The sequence below is a fragment of the Salvia hispanica genome, chromosome 2 (genome assembly GCF_029641045.1).
Source record: "Salvia hispanica isolate PSC_SH4W2 chromosome 2, Shi_PSC_v1, whole genome shotgun sequence".
NCBI lineage: Eukaryota > Viridiplantae > Streptophyta > Magnoliopsida > Lamiales > Lamiaceae > Salvia > Salvia hispanica.
Window position 1 is genome coordinate 36,766,453 of NC_142693.1, and position 17,025 is coordinate 36,783,477.

The 17,025-nt window shown below is 37.9% G+C and overlaps 1 protein-coding gene and 1 long non-coding RNA gene across 2 annotated transcripts; one reads left to right on the top strand and one right to left on the bottom strand.

The window, feature by feature from the left end:
* Positions 1–10,597: 10,597 nt before the first annotated feature.
* Positions 10,598–12,455, bottom strand: LOC148932298 (uncharacterized). Its single transcript, XM_089065061.1, has 2 exons — positions 11,288–12,455; positions 10,598–10,740 (listed from the first exon to the last, which is right to left on the bottom strand). The coding sequence occupies exons 1-2, from the start codon at positions 12,453–12,455 to the stop codon at positions 10,703–10,705; spliced, it is 1,206 nt and encodes a 401-aa protein (XP_088921187.1). The 3' UTR covers positions 10,598–10,702.
* Positions 12,456–15,409: 2,954 nt separating this feature from the next.
* On the top strand, positions 15,410–16,722 carry LOC125202422 (uncharacterized). The gene is made up of 2 exons (XR_007173098.2): positions 15,410–16,375; positions 16,453–16,722. It is a non-coding gene; the product is annotated as an uncharacterized LOC125202422 (long non-coding RNA).
* The last annotated feature ends 303 nt before the right edge of the window (positions 16,723–17,025 follow it).

Here is a 17,025-nt window from a genome sequence, read left to right on the forward strand (position 1 = left end):
AAATCTTAAAGTTGATGTAGTGAGTATTTGGATTAAACAAAGCTTAAGGAAAAACAAAAATATCAAAAATTTGTATTTACAAGCAAATAATATAAATTAAAAAATATCAAAAGTTCGTATGTTGCGCTGAGCCGTTGATTCTCACAATTCACTCTATTAATATAGGTCAGTTAAATGTGATTTAGTAATTTTATGAGTTCAATTCTTAGTTTTCGCAATAAAAATGAATCTATGCATTATATCACCTCTATATAGATAACTTATTTTTATTATAAAAGTTAAAAAATATTGCATTGGCTGTATGAAGTAACTATATTAAGAATTAAATCAACTGCATTCAAAGAATATGGAATTAGATTTTAAAAAGCATACCTATTTTTAAATCTTGGGATGAGTTATCTACTTTGTATTGATCCTCGTTTTGTAGTATTGGGATTTGAGAATTATTTATAGGCAAATAACTCTTTAATCATTATAGAACTCCGATAAGATGTACAACACAATTTATCCTTTAGAAACATAAATTAGCATCATTTATGGAATAAAAATTTATAATTCTCCACGATTTTGTCAAATTAATAAGTTTTTTTTTTCGTTACAACATCACTTCAGCATACAAAGATCTTGAACAATCTTTTACATATCATAAATCAAACATTAGATTGAAACCAAAATTGCCATCAGGCTGAGTTGAGTTCATCAAACACATAATTAATCTCATCTCTAAACTATGTCTATAAACCGAGTGAGTCCTCTTCTTGAAGGTGTTTCAATGGCGCTTCTCGATTTTCGACTACTCATCAGCGCCTCTCATAGGACTAAATGATCGACTAGAGTGAAAAAAACACTCAACTGCTTACTTTTGGGGTCTTCAGAAGATTTACGCTCTTCACAAATCCTTTGCCAAACTCACCCACAACTTTTAGTGTGTCGAATAGATCTTTATCCTCGTCAATGTCATCTCTTTCGCGCTTCTGCGGGCATTGGGTTGAGAGATTAAGTTGCTTCTATCAATAGAATTAATAACACTTTCTTTTTCAATCAAAAAGAGTGTAATTAAAGTTTTATTGCTACAATGTCTTGGTGGTATAGCTAATTCAAATACGTTGCTACGATATGTATTTGTTTTACTATCTCCGTCCTATTAACATTTTTTATGTGGTGTCACACTATATAAATGATAGTACTGAATTTTTTCTATTTTATTTTCTCTATAATTAATTAATAAAATAATAGTATCACATAAAATCTTATGTTAAATAAGAAAAAATACTCGTGGGACATATAAAATTACGCCTAGAATATTGAAGAAAATTTCTTACTACAAGTAGGATTATTATTTTTCAATCTTGAGCTCTTCCACTATGATTTGGTGTTTCTACAATAATGTAATGCTATCAATTACATTGACATTTATATTATCATTAACATACTTTTTCCTAATTACCTTTCTTTAAAATACATTTTTATACTGTTCATTTTAGTTTCCGGAAATGAAAGACAACAGATAATTAAACAAAACATAACTTTTTAGTTTAAAGTAGGCTCATTTAGCTCATAATACTACTATATTACTAGGGGGAATTGTCAAGCAAATTATTGAACGATGTATTCTATAAATTTGGTTGAAACGATCTATCTGTAGTATGAAACAAAAACCACTTAGTGCATTTCCAACGGCGGACGTCCCGTCGGACTTCTGCAAAGGGTGCGGCGGACGTCCGCCATTGGGAGTGAGTGAGGCGGACACAGACGTCCCTGGCAGACACCTGGCGTCCGCGGATTTCCGGCTGGCGGGCGGGCGGACGTCTGCTTTTAATAATTTTTTTTATCGAATCATGTATGTTTTTTTTAATGAAGTTGTTAATTTTTCCCGTTCGTATTTGTGTCGAAATTTTATTTCCGTAAACGTAAATTGCTTATTTGAGAATTTTTTTTACTGCGGGAAGTCCGCGCGGGAAGGGCGGATTGTGCAGTGGAAGTCCTAGTGACGTGGCAGGAGATGTTTTTGGGAAGTCCTAGTGGAAGGGCGTGGGGGAAGTCCGCCCACTGGAGATGCTCTAATGGAGTAGTTTTTTTGTAAAAATATTTGATAATAAGTAGATTATTTATTGTTTCAAGAAATGCAGTTTTTTTAATTTTAATAAGATCAAATTGTTTTTCAAATAAATATCAAAATCATTTCCTAGCTTGTAGTAGTTAAACACCACATTTAATATAGTTATTTACTTTAGAAGTCCTTTTGTATTTAATTAAATATCCTTACAATTACAACTATGAAATAGTTATATAGTACTCCCTCCGTCCCGCTTAAGATGACACGTTTTTCTTTTTAGTTTGTCCCAACTAAGATGACACATTTCCTTTTTTGGTAACTTTCTCTCTCTAATTAATACACTCAACTACTTTTTCTCACTCCTATTAAAATACTCATATTTCTTTATCTCTCTACTTTAATATTTACACCCACCTTCTCTCTCTCCTATTAAACACTTTAATCAATAACTCTTAAAATCCCGTGCCGACTAAGCAATGTGTCATCTTAGTCGGGACGGAGGGAGTATAACATATTCATGAACATTCATTTTATATATTGCACGTACCAATTATTGGCTAGTCTATTATTTAAAATATCAACCTAATCAACTCTAATAAGACCATAATCCTCTGTCTAGTTAGAGTCCATGAATAATGATATAATTAGTATATAGGAGTACTAACATTTTCTTTTTCTTTATTGTAATCATGTCACGCAACAAACCAAATACAATGCTACAAAAGATTTGAGTATGTTTCACGTGCAAGAGAAAAGGCATATAAAATAATTGATATGTCCATTGGGATATATATGCACTTAGTAGGAATGGACAACACTTTATATTTGTACAATGTACCTCACTAGACTTTATAATATACATAAATATAATGTAGTAGTAAATACTCCCTCTGTCCCATTAAAAATGCAACGTTTTCCTTTTTTGGTTGTCCCATTAAAAATGAAACGTTTCCTAAAATGGAAACAATTCTATCTCTACTTTTTCATCTCTCTTATTTTACTCTCTTTTCATTTACTCACAACAACACTACATAAAATCCCGTGCCGATTTCCAAATGTTGCATTTTAAGTGGGACGGAGGGAGTACTTATTATAAGCAATCCACTAAGGTGACATGGACACTTTATATTTGTGTATAATGTACGTTTTATTCACCCCCAAAAATACTCCATTCTCGTCATTCATTATCTTATACTATTATAAAAAAGTATAGTCTTATATTTATTTGTATTACTTCGAAATATATTACTTTTACTTTTTTCTTTTGCTATGTTATGGCTCAAAATTTTTCCACTTACGGGAATAGTAGTGTTTTTTAATTTTGACCCAAACAAATAAATATAATAGTAATATGGAGACCTACCGATAACAACTCTCTAAACGCAACACAATATCTGTAACTAAACAACACGAGCATCAAGACCAATCACCAAAAACGAAGACACTAGCCAACTGAAATATAAACAACAAAAAAGAAATATACCAACCACTTTCATTAAAATCGGAATCGCATCCGATCAAATTTATTTTTATGGTACGTAGAGAAGAGAGTATATATGAAATATTTCCTCTGTTCTAATAAATATGAAACATTTGGTTTCCGGAACGTGATTTTATGTAGTGTTGTTTTGTGAGTTATTGAAGATAGAGTAAAGTAAGAGATGAGAAAAACTAAAGAGAGTGTTGTTTTCAATTTAGGAAATATTTCATTTTTAGTTGTACAACCTAAAAAGGAAAACGTTTTATTTCTAATGGGACAAAGAGAGTATATTTCCTTTAAAAAGAAAAGATAATTATTAATATTAGGGACCTACGCCAACAATAAATTAAAAGTAAGATGCCAAGTGTGTGATACAATAAATCCAAAAAAGGTGGGCTACTAGTGTAAATTGATACCTCTACACCAACATGGATCGTCTTATATCACGTTTGATTGTCAAAACAACACAATTTATGTTTCTCAATTGTGAAATTACTTTCAAATATATAGTCTAACCAAAATATCACCAATTATCCTACCACTATCTAAATTTCATGTGGTAAATTGACACACATATTTGGGAAAATATCACACGTTGTAATCTATGAAATGTTGGGTCACATCTCTATAGATCATGTTTGGAATCTTCCATCCTCTTGACTCTTGTAATGCCTTTGTCTAGTCTATTTTTTTCGAATTTAATGAATTAATGTTTTCAATTTCCACGGTTTTATGTTAGAAATTCACTAGCATTTCAAATTGTTAAGCATGATTTGTTTCAACAATTTTGTTAAGTTTACTTTAAGATTAACAATTTTAGTAATGTGGCTTTTTAGAAATCTTCTAGAAATAGTAATGTTAGTAAGAGCAATGCATACATAAAACTTGTGAGTAATAATTCTATATTTGTGATTATGAGAAAAGGGATTACACCCCTCTCTTTGGAGTATGAGAGAGATAATTTAAATCAATAAATTATGATCATATATTTCACTATATATTTTGTTTAGGATTGAGATTGATCAACTCTCTCTCTTTCCATATATAAACAAATAACGTGTTATTTTCCACCTTATAAAATAAAGTATAGTCACATGGGTGGTTGATTTTATGTGTGATGTGTAGTTACTGTACCATCCAAATTCATGTTTTGATCAATTTGGACTAAATACCTACTGAATTTCTTGACTAAACCAAAATTAACTCACATCCTAGGAGTTTTAAGCCTATATTATGAGTCACTAAGTTCTATATGATGAGTCACCCTAAACTATGTTTTGGATCCAGCAAGGTTAATTCTACTTTAAATCAAAACATTTAAATATTTATATATAGCTTGTATCAATGTTCTTTTATGAACATCTAATAAATGATGCTATGCTTAAATTTAACTTGTACTAATGTTTTTTATAACATTGAGTGAATGAAAATTTTGACTTTATATAATTTGTGGTTCGCGGTTCAATCATAAATCAAAATCTGACGTATTGATATCTTCCATAATCTGACCTCAAATTTTGAATCAAAAGTTTTGTATTTATACGACACATTAGTATTTCAAACTTCAGTCACAACACCAACAATTTAGCTACAAATTTTGAATAAATAATTTGAAGTCAGCAATGGTTGATGTGGTCATTGCAACCCCGGTGTTCCTTCCGTCGCATCTCTTTTTCCACGCCGACCAAATAATAACATGACCATCGGCACGACACACCTCACCGCACCCTCCAAGCAACGCAATCGTATAGCTAGTGGCCGCGCAATAGCGAATGCGATGCGGATGAAAGTTCTTTATACTTTGGATGGTTTATTAATTCACTTCACTAGTTTGGTTGCAAAATTTAAAATAGTACTATCATTTTAATTTTTCATTAAATAAGAGTTGATTGAGAAACCACCAAATTACATTTGTGGAAAGATATATATTATCAGGGATTTTTGCATACATTATCTTTTTTATAAATGGTTTAAACCCGAGGATCAAAAGTATTGAGCCCGACTTGCATCGAATTAAAAATAATTTAAAGTGTGCCCAATTAAAATTGACTCGATTAGCATCCTGAAAGAAAAATATAAAAATCAATAATAATGCGTAATTAACATCTTTTTCACAGGCTTTAATCAAGTAGCCAATCATGCTAATCGAACATATACCGGTCTCATCTCAATCAAATATTCATTGAAAAATGAATATATTTAACTAACTTTAGGATAGGTCATTCAAGAAGCTAAATGACAAACATAATCTTCGAGTATATGCAACATAGTGGGAAATTCATACTAATCAAATCTCTAAGTAATCTCTTAAGTAAAGAATGCAAAAGCATACAAATCAAATCTCCAAGTAATCTATCTAAGTATCAAGAATGCATATGCGCCAAATGATACCGATGGGCAACTAAGATGGATCGGTTTCCTCCAACCATACATGTGCAGTGTCGTACCTGTTAAAAGAGTGTATTGTGGAAAGGAGAATTTCATTCCTTCAATTGTATAATTTACAGAAGCATACACATGGTATTAAGTAGTAGAAGAAATAGCTAAATATGGTAAAGATTTACCCTAACTAATTTCCCCTTCTCCACGGTAATTCCCTAATCTTAGGGATCTTTTCTTGATTTTATTTTATTTACTTTCCAACACTCCCCCTCGAGTTAAGTAATGGGATCACCCATTCTTAACTTGCCCAATACTTCGCGGAAGCTTCTTGAGTCCACAGCCTTCGTGAGGATATCAGCCAACTGATCTTCAGACTTTACAAAGGGAAGTTCTACTATCTTGGCTTCTATGTTATCTTTGATGAAGTGTCTATCTACCTCTACATGCTTCGTCCGATCATGCTGAACTGGGTTCTCAGATATACTGATTGCTGCCTTGTTATCGCAGAACAATTTACACGACTTCTGTGAATTCATGCTTAACTCCGTCATTAGCTTCTTCAACCATAGGATCTCGGTTAGCCCACTCCTTATTCCTCGAAATTCTGCCTCGGCACTTGACAAGGCCACCACTTTCTGTTTTTTACTCCGCCAAGTGACAAGATTCCCTCCTACAAAGGTAAAGTATCCCGCAGTCGACTTTCTATCATTTGGATTTCCAGCCCAATCAGCATCAGTGAAACCATGAATCTCTAGGTGCCCGTGTTTTTCAAACATAATTCCATGTCCAGGTGTCCCCTTCAAATATCAAACTATCCTCAGAGCTGCTTCCCAGTGAGCTACTTGAGGTGCATGCATGAACTGACCGACCACGCCCACAGCATAGGCGATGTCAGGCCGGGTATGAGATAGGTAGATCAACTTCCCAACTAAACGTTGATACCTCGTTCGAGGAGTTGGCTCAGCTCCTTCATCTATCTGTAGACTATGATTTTGCATCATAGGAGTGTCAGCTGGCTTACAATCTAACATTCCTGTTTCCGCCAATAAGTCAAGTACATACTTTCTCTGATTGATGAAGATTCCCTTTCTCGACCTCAATACTTCTATTCCCAAAAAGTACTTCAGTAGACCCAAATCTTTCATTTGAAATTCGGAAAACAAATTTTTCCTTAACTGACTGATTTCCTCTGCATCATCTCCAGTAAGGATCATATCATCCACATAAATAATTAGACACGTAATCTTTCCTTCTCTTTTCTTCAGAAATAGCGTGTGATCAGAGTTACTTTGCTTGTATCCATACTTCTTCATCACCTCTGTGAACCTCCCAAACCATGCTCTGGGTGACTGTTTGAGTCCATACAAGGTCTTCTTCAGTTTGCAAATCTTTCCTCCTTCAAATTCCTCTGTAAACCCAGGTGGTGCCTCCATGTATATCGGTTTCGATAGCTCCCCATGTAGGAATGCATTTGTCACATCAAACTGATGAAGTGGCCACTCTCTGTTCGCCGCTATCGAGAACAGAACTCGAATAGTACTCATCTTTGCCACAGGTGAGAAAGTTTCAGCATAGTCAACTCCATAGGTTTGAGTGTACCCTTTTGCCACTAACCTTGCTTTATATCGTTCAATGGATCCATCTGGCCTCCTTTTGATGGTGAAGACCCACCGACACCCCACAGTGTGGATTCCCGTAGGTTTCAGGCAAACTTCCCATGTGTTGTTCTTCATTAGAGCCTTCATCTCTACCAACATTGCTTCTCTCCAATGGGCAATTTTCATGGCTTCCTCTGCAGTTCGAGGGAGCTCCTCCTCTTCATAAAGGGCTGCTGCAAATGCCCTTGCCATCTCACTCAAGTTCGCCTTAGCCAAATTTGCCATTGAATACCGACTTCTCGTGTTAGCCTTTTCTGGGCTGTAACGCTTAGGCGGTACACCACGATTGATTCTTGAGGGGAGTATGTATCGTCCTGTGTCACCGTCAATTGCTGCATTCTCCTCTTCACCAGAGTTGTTAGAGGTAAGAATTATACTATCTGAGCTAGTTTCAGGAATTACCTCAGATATCACTGGAGGAGGACTTAACTGTGGTGTAGGCGGTTGAGGAGGCTCCACAGTGGACATGATCTGCTCGGCGGTGGCACTAGGTTGCTCTGTTGGTTCCACAGACGAGTCACCTGATTGTGGTAACACAGCCCAAGGAAGGGGTCTATAACTATCCCTCGGTTTCTCCCCCTGACTGATAAAACTCTCCCCCTGACCCCGAGTTTGGGTGTGGAAAAAATACTCACATTCTAGAAAATTACAGTTCATAGTTGTAATTATTTTTCTAGAAATTGGATCATAACATCGATACCCCTTTTGATTAGTCCCATACCCCAAAAAAACGCACTTAAGTGCACAAGCAGAAAATTTACTTCTTTCATGCTTAGGAATATGAACATATACAGAGCACCCAAAAATTCTGAGCGGAAGTGTAAGAGGTTCTGGAATTTTTGCTAGGGCTGAAAGTACTTGAAGAGGTGTTCGCATACCCAAAATTTTGGTAGGAAGACGATTAACTAAGTACACAGCAGTAGCTACAGCTTCAGGCCACAAGAATTTTGGAACATTTGAGTCAAAAAACAGGGCTCGAGTAACTTCTAGGATTATCCTATTTTTCCGTTCTGCTACTCCATTTTGTTCGGGGGTATATGGACAAGTCGTTTGATGAACTTGTTGGGGTTTGTATACTAAAAGATGCTTCGAGCGTACATGCCTTTGTACAGTCAGCTTGTGCATGTATACGAGAAACGCCACGTCCACTTGTTTACCTATTTATGAGAATAAATAATATAATATAAATGGTTTATTATTGAAATATGACAAACAAGTCTAGGGCTTTTTACTAAGAAGGTCAAGTAGGGAAATTCGATGAATCTCCTCATGAGTTTTCCAGTAGGGGACTTGGCCAGATCTAGTAAGAAGAAAAACGTATTCACAACCTAGATAGGCTTTGGCTACCTATTGGAACAGTTGCGGTGTTTGTGATAACTCTCTCTTACCTAAGATGAGATTAGTGACACCGGTGTGGTAAAGCACTGAAAGGATCTAATCTGAAATGTATTCTTTATTGCTATCTACTGAAAGAATATATTTCAAGAAAGTTTAGTACTATGATATTAATATCAATATTGTTTATTCAATCAAACGCCACTTTGACTTATCAATATGTGAGAGTTTGTACGTAACTCAAGTTCATGATATCTTGGGTGGTAGTAATTGAATAACATGAAGGTATTGGAATATTATTTCATAGAATTCGCGTGTCCAGTGTGGTATGATTAAATCCCTAAGGGGTGATCCCCAAGAGGTGTTTGAAAGAGGAATTTATTATTCAGAAAACTGCGCAGTTGGAATTTATTCCACAAATAATAAATAAAGTTTCAAACTAGAAAAACTCTTTGGAGAATTAATTTAATTCTAGTCACATAGCAGACAAAAGAATTAAATTGATGGATCAAGATAATCTTAAACGCGGGAAATATTATAAAATAAAATGGACCCAAGTTATTTGTAATTTGGTGATTTAAGTGGGAGTGCAATATTATTCTTTAGTGGAACAAAATAATATTCCATTGATAATATATTAAATCATGGGTCATTTGATTTAATTAGTAATTTATCTAATGGGTGAGCCCAACACTTAAGTCATTCCAAGGATCCCCTTACTAGCCCAATAAGGTCCACTATAAATAATGAATGAAAGGGAAACCCTAGCACACAATCCAAGACAACACAAAACCCTAACCCTAGTGCCTAGAAATCGGCGCCTCCTTCCTCTTCCTCTTGGTCTCGATTTTCGAGCCATAGTTGTGGGAGAATTAGGGTTTTGATTATTGTTCTTGATCTATCATAATTCATAGGATTAGATCTAGACAATTTGGTGTTTGTATTGGGTTTCCCTAGATCCATTCAATGTTATTTAATTGGTTTTCTAAAATCCGCCCACACGGATGGAGAATCAAGGACGAGGGAATAGTACGGAAGATACGTGGTCGATAAACCAAGGATCTCCGGGTGGTGCAGCTAGCAACGTCAATCCAATGATGGATTATGAGGTAACAATCGAATCTACATCGAATATGCATGATTATGTGTTTATTTGATGTTATATCTATAGATCTATGTTTATTGCATGAAATTGGAGTCGAATGCATAATCAACTAAATAGATCCGTTCTAGGACCTGTTTGGTTTCCGTGTCTTCCGCTGCGGTAGTCCCAACAGAACTAAGTCTTTACTTCTAAAAAACTCTGTCATTTCTTTATTAACAAATTCCTTACCATTATCTGATCGAAGTATCTTAATAGTGGTTTGGAACTGCGTTTGAATCAAGGTGAAGAAAAGAGCAAATTTTTCAAAAACCTCAGATTTATTTTTCAAAAAATATATCCAAGTTAGTCTAGTGCAATCATCCACAAATATGAGAAAATATTTAAAAACATGACCACCAATAATAAGCGTCGGGCCCCACACATCAGCATGCACTAACGAGAAAATATCCTTAACCCGTGTCTCACTAGATTTGAAAGATTGTCTGTGGCTCTTTGCCAAAACACAAGATTCACAAGAAATATCTTTAAACTTAGAAAAATTGGGAAACAAATTTTTAAGGTAACCCGAGGATGGATGTCCCAATCTGCGGTGCCACAACCAGACTTCTCGATTAGCAGATCCGTGAGCAAGCATCGCGATGCCACCTTGTTGAGTAATCTAATCCACATAGTAGAGGCCTTGACGCTCAGTGCCACGCCCAATTATCCTCCTCGTCCTGATATCCTGTAATACACAGAAATTGGGATGCATCAATAATGTACAATTCAGCTCTTTAGTCACATGACTAATGGACATAAGTTTATGAGACAATTTTGGCACATAAAGACAATTGGAAAGTTTCAAGCTCGGCGATATCTCAATAGTTCCACTCCCACTAACAGCCGTACATTCCCCATCAGCAGTTTGAATTAAACTTTTGGTAGCCTCATTAAACATGGAAAAATCATTTTTATCATAGGTCATTGTATCTGTAGCCCCACAATCAAATATCCACCCATTCTCCTTGGAATCAGTTTTGTTTTGGGCCATGCATTAGAAATTTTTTCTAAGGGTGCAAACGGGTTCAGAGTCACAAACGACGGTTTTGGCAGTTTTGGGGCAGAATTACGATTTTTCACATGTTTAGGGTTAAATTGAACACATTTATCTCTACAAGGGGCAGATGAGGATATAGGCATATGATGGGGTATAATATTTGAAGCACAATAAATTGGGGGACCTTTCTGCAAATAAATTGGGGGATTGGGATTATCAAACCCTAATCCAGTACCTCCATATGTAGCACCCCCCTTTCTCTCGGCGAACGCCGCCTCGCCGATTACCTCCGCCGATTCTCCACGTCTGTCGCCCCCTCCGTTCCGGGAGTCTCCATCTCCGGTTCTTGTGCGAGGATTGGTGACCTCACGGTTGCCTCCTCCCGTCGGGAACAATCCACCACCGCTGCCATCGTCCACCCCGATGGCCAATCGGGCTTTTGCCCTTTGATTTTCGTCCCACCATTCGGGAAATCCAACCAAGAGAAAACACGATTCTCTGGTATGTTTCTGTTTACCGCAATGAGAGCACCACAGCTTGGATTTGTCTGGTTTGAATCCTCCTCCTCTGCGATTGGGTCCGGCAGCGCGTGGCGGTGGTGGTTGGTTGACGCGTTGCTGCTGCTGGGGTTGGTTTCGGGCAGTGAATCCTAGCCCCACGCCGCCCGATGATGAGTCGTCGCTAGTTGTTCCGGTCGGGGGATCTGAGTTTGCTGCCGGCGGCATGATTTTGAGCCGGGTAGCTTCTCGTTTCACCCGCCCGTATGCGGTTTCGGCTGAGGGCAGGGGATGTTCTTTGAGGATATCGCGTCGGATTCCGTCGTATCGTTCGTTCAGTCCGATGAGGAACTTGAACAAACGTCTTGTTCCTATGTATGTTCGGAATTGCCCGACTCCTTTGTCACAACAATCAATCGGGCGATTCTCGCATCGATCTATCTCGATCCAGATTCCATGGAGACGACGCCAGTAAGTTTCGAGGCCTTGTTCTCCTTGCACTATCTTACTTGCTCTTTCCTCCAAGTCGTATAACAGGTACGGATCGGCGGTGCTCGCAAACGTGACTGACAAGCTCTCCCACAGGGCCTGCGTAGTTTGGTGGTGTGCAAAGTCGACGACGATATCAGTTTCGATATTGTCGATTATCCAAGAAAACACGATCATGTCAGTCTCTTCCCATTCGGTGTAGCCTTTCGCCCCTGGTTCCGGAGGCGTAGGTAAACCTGTGAGGTGCCGAAGGGCTCGTCTGCCCACAATGGCTATCCTCATTAGTTTCTGCCAGAGAGGGTAGTTGTTTCCATTGAGTTTGACCGCCAGAGTGACGTTCTTACTCATTCTCCATCTTGAATCGTCATTGTTGTTGTTGTTGTTGGGTTTCTCTTCATCGTCTCCATGATCTGCCATGGTGGCCGAGATTTGGTATTCTCGAGCTGTGATGAATCTTTATTCTAAGCCTTTCTCTGATGTCATGTTAAAAGAGTGTATTGTGGAAAGGAGAATTTCATTCCTTCAATTGTATAATTTACAGAAGCATACACATGGTATTAAGTATTAGAAGAAATAGCTAAATATGGTAAAGATTTACCCTAACTAATTTCCCCTTCTCCACGGTAATTCCCTAATCTTAGGGATCTTTTCTTGATTTTATTTTATTTACTTTCCAACAGTACCAAATCATCTTCTCGAGAGGAGAGATGAAAACCGGTGAAAGTATCCAAAACCATAATATGCCCACTTCGACCGAGAGACACACAAACAGACCCAGTGAGACAGGCAAGCAAACACAATTGCAAAAGGTCGTCCAAAACCAAGACATCCAACTCCCCATTACGAGATGACGAATAGATTCTAGTAGCTACTCCAGCCCCAACATACAACACCACATAAGGGTGACTACCAACTCCTCCAAGTTTCACATTACCCTCGGCCAAGACAGAGACTTTACTCGGATCATCCATACTAAAAAAACAAGCCCTAGTGTAAGAGCTAACAAACACTAGAGATCCAGACACCAAACGAATACTGACTGGCACATCTCCGTCAGGCAAACTCATACTCTCTCCCATATACAAGACAGCACCCATCACTCCATCCCAAACCCGAAAAGCTACATCACCTATATAATAAATGAAACTATTAATAAAAAACAAAATAAATTGGTAGTTAAAGCATATTTAATCTAAAAAGTAACCTGAATAAACACCAACACAACGAGACTCAGAGCCTGAATAATCCACAAGAGACCCCATCTATATCACCTTCACAAACTCGAAGGTGATCGGAGTTCTCTTCAGTGGGAATTTGCAACCGCCATATATCACCACTGTCATAGGCTACATGAAGATGACTATGGTTCGAAAAAACAATTCCACTTTCTGCCAATTCCATCAAACTTAACCAGCTGCAACGTAGTTGATGCAGCTGGAAAATGCCAGCCTATAAACCCAATTTAAAGTCTCAATAATACATATCTCATTATTTAATATTCTCTCTTGCTGATATTGGGAATTTTGGACGAGTTTAGCATGTGCTTTATGAATAATTGATATCTACACGACTTAATTAATTTCCATGTTTCAAGCATATTGTCACGACCACAACTCCCTAGTGCTAGTGAGCGTAGCTATTTCGCGACTAAACAATTCTCAGTAATCAAGGGACAACAATAAAAAGGATGAAATCACTTAAATCAATAGTATCAAAGGCATATGGGTACATAGTCAAAACGTATTCAGAGTATCAAGACTAAGTTCATAGCTTTCTAGCACATAATTCTAGATTTGCAGCGGAAGAGTCCAAGACAAAATAGCACGTATGAAGACATGCTACTTTGGGCTACCTAACTACTTATTTAAAAAGCTTGTCCCAACACCTTCGCCTGCTCGTCCACGTTCAACCTGCACATTTGAAAATAACATGCAGGGCTGAATATTTGATATACTCAGTGGGCACATTGCCAAAAATAGTTCTATCTTTAATTGTCAATGCCACAGTTGAGTGATCACGGGGTTTTACTTAAAAGACCCGAGTCACTAAAATACTTTTCCTTTAGTAAAGATTTGATTGCGCAATCATATAACATAGATATACCATATCTGAAACTGATGTGAACTGGGAATGTGGCCACATTCCACGACGGTCACTGGACCGGCCAACTCCTTTGTTAGCTCACGATCCCCTTATGTGTACACTAGTCCGAGTAGGGTTTGCGGCCCTACTGGGACCCGAATTCGATTTAACTTAAATTGGCATAGCCAAGCAGATAGGTAATCATAAAACAAAACATGGCATGACAACATACTTGAGCAAAGATTCACATTTTCATACTGAAATCACGTTTTGAAAGAAATGCCCACCTCAAAGGCTATCTCTTAGCCGAACAAACTCCTTAGCTTGATTTTTAGATGACGCGCGAAGACGCCCCTTTAGTAACATGGAAATAATACTTAATTAGGCTTAAGAAGCCAAATGAACTCAAACGTGAATGCATCCTAAGTGCGTGCTCTTTTTTTTTTTGTTATTCTCTTTCTTATTTTTCTAGAAAAAGTTCTAGAATTCTTGAACATTAATTAAATCAGTAGATTTAATTTATTTGGAAAAATTATTTGCTTAACTAGAGGGTGTTACCTCCTATGCCATTTATTCAAGCACTAAAAATAACTCGAGGTCTATTCATCGTTAGCATATCAATTCCTATCATTAATTATTCGAGCACTCATACTAAATTCCGGAAGAAAAACGACTTATCCTCGTGGAAATAATTAGCGGACTATTATTTAATCCATAACATAGGAGAGTCCATGGTTTAATTAAGTTCTTAGCCCATACTTTATTTTAATCAGTGGCCCAAAACATTAATTAATTGAACATGGCCCAAAACAAATAAAAAGAAAAGAGGCCCAATTACTCCCCATACCCATCGGCCTCTCCTCTATACACAAAAAAAATTTCCCAAATCAAACCCACACCAAACCCTAATCCAAAATCCCTCTCTTCTCTCCCTCTCAACGGAAATCGCCGCTTCACCCGTCGCCGGAGCACCATAGCCGCCACCTCTGCTCCATCTCTCTCTCTCTCTCTTTCTCCCTCGGCCACGCTCACGCCACCGCCACTCTCTCCAGATCTGCCGCCGCTGCTGTGCATGTACAGGCGGCGGTTTCGGCCTCCTCCGTGCCCCGGGCCGCCGGAGCAGTTTCCCGGCGCCACTCCAGCCCCGGCCTCTGCCTCCTCGCCAAACTCCCAAAAGGTAAGGATTTTATCGTCCCCCCTTTTTTTCTCATTTTCTAAGGATTTATAATCTTAGATTTAAAAGTTTTGGAAATTAATTTGTGAAGGTTGTGAAATTAGTGACGAAACGGGGTGTGGGGCTGCCACCGCCTCGCCCTGCTCCCCGCCTGCGAAGACGGATTTAGCTCGCCCTCCGTCGTCTCTCTGTCCGTTCTCGCTAGTGCCGTTGCTGCCCCTGTGGCCTCGCCTTCGCGGTGGTCGTCGGGGCAGCCCTTCGGCTTTACAGCTAAGTTCTCTTGCCCCTCTCATTACTTAGAGCATTCTTATGAAATTTGGGTAGTAGTCATATGGTGTTGAAGGTCTTGACTATGTGTGCTTAAGCTTGATCTTCCTTGGGTAGTAGTCATGATAAACTGTTACTGATCTTGGCTAAAGCAGCTTATGATATTTCTTGTTCCAGATTGTATGATGTGGAAATCCTAATGTTCTAAGTTCTTGAGCTTTAAACATGATTTTCTATACTTGCTAGAGGTTTCTATTGCCATGATTCTATGATTATACTACATCTTTTATCAGCTAATAGCCCAGGTTTAAGACACGTGCTTTAACATGCTTTGGGTTGATTTCTACATGGTTGATATGCAAATTTGATTGGGAGAAGGGTTAGAGGTGGAATACCTCTTGAAGCTGCGGCTGCCTTGAGGAAATCAGCTCTTAAAACCTCAGTTTTCTTCCTCTCAAACTTGCTACTGCTTGTTCTTGGTTCTCACTAGAGTTGCTAAAATTTGAGATGTGTAGGAGGGTGTTTAAAGGTGGTGTGGAGGGGATTTTATAGGCTGGGCTTTGGCGTACTATGGGGGAATTAAATGGGGCTGATCTCTCTTGTCTTCATATCACAACATATCTCTCTTTTTCTGATCATGCAGCCCCTTTGTCTTAATGTAGTTTGTTGGCTAGTTTGGGTACTTGGTACTTGGTGAATAAATCCCATTGTTTGATTGTGGCTAGGTATAACAGGTGCTGCATTAGTGAAGGGCTTTGCAGGCTGGACTTGCCCCCTTTTTGGGTAAGTCCTTGGTCTTCATAGGAAAAGAAAGGTTGTTTCTTCCCCTCTATAAGTATTCCATTAATTACTCTTGTCCCATGGCCATTAAAACTTGTTTTTATCTTGCAGGTGAGAGAGGAATCTTAGCTCCCACCTAGCTGCACTTCGAGCGGGCCTGGATTTGATGTCTGGGCCGACGGGCTGCCCGAAACGGGCCCTAAATTGGGCCTGGAGAAAAGGCCCGAAATGCACTCCACATTTTATATTTTCCTTTCCTTGTTTTCTTTCTTTAAGGACTTTGATCCATGTAACCTATTCCATTAGTTGTTCATTTTGTTGAACATGAAATGCCATTCGAAACATTTTATTTTTCCGAAGTGTGTCTTTAGTCTGTTTTAACTTGCTCACTTACTTCTTTAGTTTTTACTTCGCAACTAAAAAAATTAAGTTTCATTAAAGGCTCGAGATCCACTAAAACTTCACGAAAAGAGAGGACGTTACATTTCTAGTTCCACATTAATATATCGAAAGCAAACAAATGGTGCGGGTATTACACATAATCTGCCAACAAATCAAAAACAACTAAATCAACAACCAAATGTACGGTAGTTCAAATTGGACAGAAACAGTATTATGAATTAATCAGAAATGCAGATCAGTCATTAAATTCGAGTAGATCTAGTAATTCAAATTCGCCTAATA